This window comes from Tupaia chinensis, unplaced genomic scaffold (assembly GCF_000334495.1).
Source record: "Tupaia chinensis unplaced genomic scaffold, TupChi_1.0 Scaffold000673_1, whole genome shotgun sequence".
In the NCBI taxonomy this organism is placed as follows: Eukaryota; Metazoa; Chordata; class Mammalia; order Scandentia; family Tupaiidae; genus Tupaia; species Tupaia belangeri.
Window position 1 is genome coordinate 836,711 of NW_006160196.1, and position 8,197 is coordinate 844,907.

The 8,197-nt window shown below is 62.1% G+C and overlaps 2 protein-coding genes across 2 annotated transcripts in view; one reads left to right on the plus strand and one right to left on the minus strand.

The window, feature by feature from the left end:
• Window positions 1–7,091, plus strand: part of SLC17A7 (solute carrier family 17 member 7) — a 10,332-nt gene extending 3,241 nt beyond the window's left edge. The window contains exons 2-12 of the mRNA XM_027776479.1: window positions 714–966; window positions 1,913–2,031; window positions 2,283–2,397; window positions 2,474–2,561; window positions 2,690–2,776; window positions 2,871–3,013; window positions 3,622–3,771; window positions 3,868–3,981; window positions 4,492–4,612; window positions 5,367–5,494; window positions 5,696–7,091. Of these exons, the coding sequence (XP_027632280.1) occupies window positions 853–966; window positions 1,913–2,031; window positions 2,283–2,397; window positions 2,474–2,561; window positions 2,690–2,776; window positions 2,871–3,013; window positions 3,622–3,771; window positions 3,868–3,981; window positions 4,492–4,612; window positions 5,367–5,494; window positions 5,696–5,989 (1,473 nt within the window). The 5' untranslated portion in view covers window positions 714–852 and the 3' untranslated portion in view covers window positions 5,990–7,091. The remainder of the gene's footprint in view (window positions 1–713; window positions 967–1,912; window positions 2,032–2,282; window positions 2,398–2,473; window positions 2,562–2,689; window positions 2,777–2,870; window positions 3,014–3,621; window positions 3,772–3,867; window positions 3,982–4,491; window positions 4,613–5,366; window positions 5,495–5,695) is intronic.
• A 153-nt stretch (window positions 7,092–7,244) lies between these two features.
• GFY (golgi associated olfactory signaling regulator) overlaps window positions 7,245–8,197 on the minus strand; it is a 2,722-nt gene continuing 1,769 nt past the window's right edge. The window contains exons 2-3 of the mRNA XM_027776459.1: window positions 7,987–8,067; window positions 7,245–7,598 (exon numbers count right to left, since the gene is read on the minus strand). Coding sequence (XP_027632260.1) covers window positions 7,399–7,598; window positions 7,987–8,067 — 281 coding nt within the window. The 3' untranslated portion in view covers window positions 7,245–7,398. The remainder of the gene's footprint in view (window positions 7,599–7,986; window positions 8,068–8,197) is intronic.

Genomic DNA, 8,197 nt, shown 5'->3' on the forward strand with positions numbered 1-8,197 from the left:
GGGGAATGAGCCAATCCCCCTACCAGGGCCATCTGTCCCCTGCCAACACACCACCCGCCACTCCCCCTCCCTACCCCCTAGGCTGGCAGCCTGAACTCAAGTTTCCCCAGGGATGCCTGGTCTGGGCTGCTGGATTCCAGTGTCCAGGAGCCTCCCCCCCCCCGCGTCCCTGGAAATGGGTTCTGTTGGCTGCCCTCGAGTCAGCTGGACGCCCCACACCTGGGCCTGGAAGCAGGGAAGGGCATGCACCACAGGGAGGAGGGTCGGATACAGCAGCCGGGCTGAGAAGCATCTGTTCTTTTGACGCCTTTGCTGAAGCATCTTCTTAGCACCTTTGCTTCCTCAAATAGACTCCTATCTGGGAGAGGGGGCTGGAGAGGCTCAGGCCTAGGCATGGGGGCTGGGGCACAAGCTCCTGATCCCGAAGGGAAGCCTGGGGTTTCAAACTCCTGAGTCGGCAGAGCTGGGGGAGAAGGGGCACTGAGGACCTTGACACCTGAGTGGGGGGGAGGGGGCTGGGTTTCTGTTCTGAGGGAGACCAGAGGCGGGCCAGACTCCTAGATTCTGAGTCTGGCGAGAGGGGAGTCAGGGCTCTGGACTTCCTGGGGACTGGGAGAGTGCAGGCTTAGAATTCCAGGTCTGGAAAAGCGGTCTGGCCCTGGAGGAGGGGGCTGGAGCTGGACTTCGAGCCTTTGCCTCTTGCCGGCCTACAGCCTCCTGGAGAAGCGGCAGGAAGGAGCGGAGACGCTGGAGCTGAGCGCCGACGGGCGCCCGGTGACTGCGCAGACCCGGGACCCGCCGGTCGTGGACTGCACCTGCTTCGGCCTGCCTCGCCGCTACATCATCGCCATCATGAGCGGTCTGGGTTTCTGCATCAGCTTTGGCATCCGCTGCAACCTGGGCGTGGCCATCGTCTCCATGGTCAACAACAGCACGACGCACCGCGGAGGCCACGTGGTGGTGCAGGTAGCTCAGGGCCAAGCCCGGGCCGGAGACGCCCTCAGCTAGCCCTCTCCACGCTCCCGGTGACGTCAATCACTCCTGAGCCGCCCAGGCCACGCCCCCTCGAAATCGCTGAGTGCCGGAGCAGCCCCGCCCTCTGTGCTGCCCCTTAGCTCCGACCTCGCCTCCGACTCTCCAGCTTCCTAAGCTCCGCCCTGACCTAAATAAAGTCCCGCCCCTGGTCGCAAAATGTGGAGTCTGCCTCCGCTACTGGGTCCTCGTGTGTTGCCCCTGCTCTGCTTTAGACCTGCTTGCAATTTGGCTCAAACCCCATGCCCTGGTCCTCGGGTCCTATCTACTTAGTCCCGGTCCCATCTCAGGATCCCCCGGAATGTTGACCCGGGCTTTTCTGAAGCTATAGCGCTCCCTATGTCTCACCAGGTCTGCTCTGTTATCTGAGGCTCAGCCTCAGCGCAGATTTTCCCCTATTTTAATTTTGGTGTAGGAAGTGCCCCCTGCCTCAGGGAAAAATAATCCTGGTTTAGGGTGTGGCTACCGATGCCCCGCCCCTTGCTCCTTTCCAATCAGACTCACCTCTGGCAGTTTCTTGTCCCTTCCTATCCCCATCCAGTCACTGGGCAAACAATTACTAAGTTGGGGAGAAGTGAAAAGAGAACAATTCCCATACCTGGGCCCCTAGGTATTAAGGAGGGCGCACCGAGTGAAGCAGGCTGGACGAGGCTTACAGGCCGCCATGGGCCCCGTTGCTAAGTCAGTCTGGGCCTAGCGATGTGGAAGAGCAGAGTTCCTTGCCTTGATAGCGGGATGTCGGGAGCTCTGAGTGGCCGCTGTTTTGGCGGGAGAAGGGGATCCTCGCTGCTGAACGGCTGAGGGCTGTTTGTGGGAGCTGATTGGTGGAGGGGCAGAGCCTGGGCAGGGCTGCTGGTTTGATGCGCCTTTTGGCCCGCAGAAAGCCCAGTTCAACTGGGATCCAGAGACTGTCGGCCTCATACACGGCTCCTTTTTCTGGGGCTACATAGTCACCCAGATTCCTGGAGGATTCATCTGCCAAAAATTCGCAGCCAACAGGTACAGTGATGGGGTCTCAAGGTGGGCACATCTAAGTGTGGTCTTGAATTTGGGGGCTGACTCCGGGAAAAGAAGAGGAGCCTGGATTTGGGGCAGGTGTTAGAGAAAGGAGGGGTTTTTGGTTGTGGAAGGCAGGCGTCACGGAGAAGGCGGGTTTTGAAGAACACTGGGCCTGGGCTGCTGTGGGCCGGAAGGGCAGAGTCCCAGGCGCGGCTGGATGGCTAGTCCCTTTCTCTGCCCCTTCCCATCAGGGTTTTCGGCTTTGCCATTGTGGCTACATCCACTCTGAACATGCTGATCCCCTCGGCCGCCCGTGTCCACTATGGCTGCGTCATCTTCGTGAGGATCCTGCAGGGGTTGGTAGAGGTAAAGCCCCGCCCCACGTGACCACGCCCCCACCCTGACTCCGCCTCCTCAGTGACCTTGGCTTTCTGGCTTCTAGGGAGTCACATACCCCGCCTGCCACGGGATCTGGAGCAAATGGGCCCCCCCCTTAGAACGGAGTCGTCTGGCGACGACAGCTTTCTGCGGTGAGCGCGAGGGGCCGGGGATCCAGACCCTGCGTCTGACGGGTCCCAGAAAGGCGAGGGTTGCGGGCTGGCACTCCGGGCTCTAAGGGAAGATGCGCCTGTTCTCTCTCCCGCCCCCGCCCGCTTAGGTTCCTACGCTGGGGCGGTGGTCGCGATGCCCCTCGCCGGGGTCCTGGTGCAGTACTCGGGATGGAGCTCCGTTTTCTACGTCTACGGTGAGGGGCTCGGGCTCCTGGTTCCGGAGGCGCAGGTGCGGGGCTTGGCGGGGCCGGTGGTCATCCTGCTCCCACCCCTCCTGACTCTCCCCAGGCAGCTTCGGGATCTTCTGGTACCTGTTCTGGCTGCTGGTTTCCTACGAGTCCCCCGCGCTGCACCCCAGCATCTCAGAGGAGGAGCGCAAATACATCGAGGACGCCATTGGCGAGAGCGCCAAACTCATGAACCCCGTCACGGTCCGCGCTCAAGCCTGTGGGGTGGGGGGTGCGGGAGTGCGGGGTGGGGCTCGAACCCGCACAGCACGTAGGTCGCGGCCGGTTCTTGTAGACGCTCAGAGGAGACAGGACTGGAGCACAAAGTGTGTCGGGGGTGGGGGGGGCTAGAACCTAGGAGGCAGGTTACAGCCCGAGGTGGACCCGACCAGCCCGCTCGGGGGCGGGGTCCGGCCGCACAGTGGGCGGCCCTGGAACTGGATGGGGCGGCTAACGCCGTCGGAGCCGGGGCTGGAAGGTGCGGGTTTTACTTACACCTTGGGGTGGGCGAGGCTACATTCAGGGGGAGCAGCTGAACAGCCTGGGCCCACATTTACGGGCCCCTGAGGGTCACCCTGGTGCCTGGACACCTGCGAACCCGGGAGGCCACTGTAGAGCGGGGACTCCTTCATCCCCGAAGTGTCACCGTGAGGCTAGGATTGTCTGGGTCCCGGTGCGGACATGGTGTGGCCGGCGCCCAGAGGTGTAAGGTTGGGATCCCTGGGTCTCTGGGACGGTAGTGGGGCCTCAGGGGACACGAAGCCCCCTCCAGCCCTGGTCTCGGTCTGAGCGGCCGCCCTCGCTCCCCGCAGAAGTTTAACACGCCCTGGCGGCGCTTCTTCACCTCCATGCCGGTCTACGCTATCATCGTGGCCAACTTCTGCCGCAGCTGGACGTTCTACCTGCTCCTCATCTCCCAGCCGGCGTATTTCGAAGAGGTGTTCGGCTTCGAGATCAGCAAGGTAGGTCGGGGAGGAGGGGGTGCGGCGCCGCGGGGCGCAGGGGGCGGGGCCTGGCCCGCGGCCCTCCCCGCCCACCCCGCACACGTGCTCCGGTAGGTGGGCCTGGTGTCGGCGTTGCCCCACCTGGTCATGACCATCATCGTGCCCATCGGCGGCCAGATCGCCGACTTCCTGCGGAGCCGCCGCATCATGTCCACCACCAACGTGCGCGTGGTGTCGCCCCCGGTCCCGCTGGTCGAGCGCCGCACGCTTGGATCAGATTCTCCAGCGACAGTCTGGGTGGGCTGGGGACCTCCGCGAGGAAGGGCGGGGCGGGGTGGGGGTTGGGACTGCACGGGTGGGACACGAGAGATCAAGGTGGACCAGGGAGGGCAGGGCCTGCACGAGGCTGGGCAGGGTCTGCACGAGGCTGGGCAAGGCGGGATGGGACCTGGGTGACCAAGAGGGGCTACTGAGGGGCCTGGAGAGAGGCTCTGGGATGCTGGCTGCCTGAGTGGGCCCTGGGGGGGTGGGGGGGCTGGACTCCTGCCTCGGGGGCGTGGCCTAGTCAAGACATGGAGCTAGGAGGGCCAGTGGTCAGCGTGGACAAGGGCTGGGCCTCCCGGTGGTGGGGGTCTGGCACACAGGTGGCGGGACTGGGGCAGATGGAGGCGGGTTGGAGCCGGAGCAGGTCTGTGAGGGTCGTGCGCGGGCCCTGCGCCCGCCCGGCGCTCAGGAGAGACCCTCGTAGGCTTCGGCATGGAAGCTACCCTGCTGCTGGTGGTCGGCTACTCGCACTCCAAGGGCGTGGCCATCTCCTTCCTGGTCCTCGCCGTGGGCTTCAGCGGCTTCGCCATCTCTGGTGAGAACCGTGGGTCTGCAGCTAGGGGCACTCTGCCCAGCCCTCAGGAACTTTCTGGATGGGAACTGGGCCTGCCCAGCCTCGAGGAAGATGAATTAGAAAGGGCAGAGTTGGGACCAGCAGTTAGCGTAATGGCTATGTCGCTGAACTCCTATGTAGCCTACTGCGGTTCAAGTCCCGCACCCTGTGGCTTAAACTGACGCCGGGCGCGTGTGCGCATGTGCCCAAGATCCCGAGAGAATGGAGGAGAAGGGATTGCAGCATGGCCATCCTATCTGGGGGGGTATTGCCGCATGGCCATCCTATCTGGGGGGTGATTTCTCACTTTCTGTCTCTCTGTCTCTCTGTCTTTCTGGCGAGTACAAGCACCCTATCGCAAAAACCTCTCAAAAAAAAAAAAAAAGAAAAAAAGAAAAAAGAAAAGAAAGAAAGGGCAGGGTTGGGGTTAGCAGGTGGCGCAGTGATTAAGGTGCTGGACTTGCACATGATCAACTGCGGTTTGAGTCCCCCGACCCGTGGCTTGAAACTCATGCCAGGTGCATGTCCAAAATCCGGAGAGGAGAATGGAAGAAAAAGGGAATGCAGCATGGCCATCCCCCCGGGGACAATTTCTTGCTTTGTGCCTCTCTGGCAAGCCCAGGCGCCCTATAGCAAAAATCTCTCAAAAAAGGGGGGTGGTACTGGGTTGTCAGAACTCCCTAGGGGGAGCCCCCCAACCTGGTCCCCAAAGCCTCCTGACTTGCCTCCCCATCAGGATTCAACGTGAACCACCTGGACATCGCCCCACGCTATGCCAGCATCCTCATGGGTATCTCCAACGGCGTGGGCACGTTGTCGGGCATGGTGTGCCCAATCATTGTGGGCGCCATGACCAAGCACAAGGTGCGTGCGGCCCCGACCCGCTGGCCCTCAAGCTCATGCGTGGGACCACCCCGACTGGCGCCTGGGGCTCCAGCTCTCGCCCTTGGTGGTCTCTCGCTGCCTCTCCCTGGACGTCCTCCTCACTTGCTCTGCCGCCTCGGTTCTCTCTCCACCCTGTTTCTCTGTCCTCCTCTCTAACCTCTTCCCCTGTGTCCCCCACAGACTCGGGAGGAGTGGCAGTACGTGTTCCTCATTGCCTCTCTGGTGCACTACGGAGGTGTCATCTTCTATGGGGTCTTCGCTTCTGGGGAGAAGCAGCCGTGGGCGGAGCCCGAGGAGATGAGCGAGGAGAAGTGTGGCTTTGTGGGCCACGACCAGCTGGCTGGCAGCGATGAGAGCGAGATGGAGGATGAGGCCGAGCCCCCCGGGGCACCCCCTGCTCCCCCTCCTTCCTATGGGGCCACTCACAGCACAGTTCAGCCCCCAAGGCCCCCACCCCCTGTCCGGGACTACTGACCACGTGCCTCCCATTGAATGGCAGTTTCCAGGACTTCCACTGCATACACCTCTGGCCTGGGTGATGGTGTCAAGGAACCCCACTCTTCTTTGTCCTGACTCAGGCCTAAGAAGCACTCTCCCTTGTTCCTAGTGCTGTCAAATTCTCTTCCCTTCCCATCTGCCTCTCAGGGGTAGTGAAGCTGCATACTGGCAGTTTCAAGGATGCCCAATTTCCCCTAAAGGTTCCCTTCTCCCCTTGTTCTGCCTCAGTGGTTTCGAATCTCTCCTTTCAGGGCTTTATTTGAATGGACAGTTTAACCTCTTACTCTCCAGGAGGCACATTCCCCCCATTCCTTTAATTCCAGGGGTGCACAGGCTAATCCCTGAGATCACTCAGTCTCCCTTTCCTTTCAGAAAAATTCAAGGTCTTCCTCTAGAAGTTTCAAATCTCTTCCAACTATAGTCTGCAGTTTCAAGGTTGGTTTAACCAAATCACCTGTCCCCGCCATTCCAGGGATTGATTTTCACCAGCGTTTCTGAGGGAAAATGGCGGTTTCAAGTCCCTCCTTCACACGGACCCCCTCCCCCGCAGCAGTTTCTGCCCAAACACCAAATTCCCCAGGACCTTCTCCCTAGCTTAGCACAGCGTCAGGGGAAACAACCAAAATGGCGGTAACAATATGCCTCTCTCCACCCCCTTGCACTTTTTCTGACAGTTTTCAGGGTTAAATGGTGGCTGCTCAAGTCCATTAACTTAATGGTTTGAAGCCACCACCACTGAACTTCCTGCTGGTGGTTTCAAGATGCCCCTCGCCCCTCCATTCCTTGCACTTTATTCTCCTGGGTGGTTTCAGACCACCCGCAGTTTCTCAGTGGCCATTTGTTGTGTCCCTCAGGGGCTAAATGACTCAAAATCTGGGATCCTCCCCCTCTCAGACACCCCTCTTTCGTCTTAGAATTTGGGGCAAATATATAAGAGAAGTCACAGAATCCCAGGAACGGGAATGGGGCCAGGGGAGAGGGGTGTCGCCCGGGGCAGGGTTGTGTCTCTGTGTCTTCTGTCTCTGTGACTGTAAATCCTGCCTGGCCCCACTCCCAATAAAATGCTGTAGTGTACAGACTCAGTGGTCGCTGACTGCGGTCACAGGAGCCCACACCCCCCGCCCAGTCCCCTACTCTCAGCCCCCAGCCCCCTTCTCCCTGAGGCCCAGAGTCTAGGCCCGGCCCCCTTCAGCCCCTGGACTCAGAGCAGAGGAGGTGCCCAGCCGCGGGAACACGTGATTTATTAGGCTTCGGGCCGTGTTCTCCGACCGCAGGGAAAGCATGTTTCTGGAACCTCCATTCGCGCGGATCACTAACTAGCATAGCAGGGCAGGACCCGAGTCCTCCCTTCCTCTGGGGACGAGCAGTCCGCGGGACCAGCGGGCTCACACGAAGTTGTTGGGGAGTGTGGCGGGGGACAGAGCCGCCAGGCGCTGGGGGCGGCCCCCGCGAGGCGGCGGGGGCAGCTTGGGTGGCAGCGGGGGTGTAGGCGGCGGCTGCTTGGTGGCGATGTGCGAAGGGACCCAGGCATCCGGAGCATAAAAGTAGAGGTCGTAGGGGTCCTTCGGGGCGTCCAGATGCATGACTGTGGGAGCAAAGGGGCGCGGTCATGCGCAGGCCGCCAGGGGCCGGGCCCTCTGCCGCGCGGCTGGCCGAGGAGGAAGCGGGAGACAGGGTCCCCGCCACCCTTCGGAACCCGGTTTTCGGAGAAAGGGGAGGGCCCGGAATACACGAGGGGGCGTGGCGTCCGCGAGAGGGGCGGGGCCTGCGGACTCCGGGCCCCGCCCCCGGGGGAGGCGGCCGTGGTGGCCCCGCCTGGCAGTTCCCGCCTGCCGGGGGCAGAACCCGCCCTGTGGGCGCGTGAGCTTCAGCGCGTCGGGGGCAGGACGCGGCTTTTATCGCGCTCGGAGGCGGGTCTGCACTCGGGCAGGGCGCCCTAAAGTTCGTGGTGAGACCCAGCTAAGGGGACTTGCAGGCGCTCCAGACGCGGGCCGCGAAGAACAGGCACAGAGCCCCGCCCGCCGCGCCGCGCGGGCGCCCCACCAGGGTCACGCCTGAACGGGGGACGCGGAGAATAAGCCCCCAGCCCCTCCACTCTGACCAGGAGTCCAGCCCGCCCTCCTCCTCCGGAACCCGGAGTCCAGCCCCGTCCCTCCTCCTCCAGAACCCGGAGTCCAACCCCGC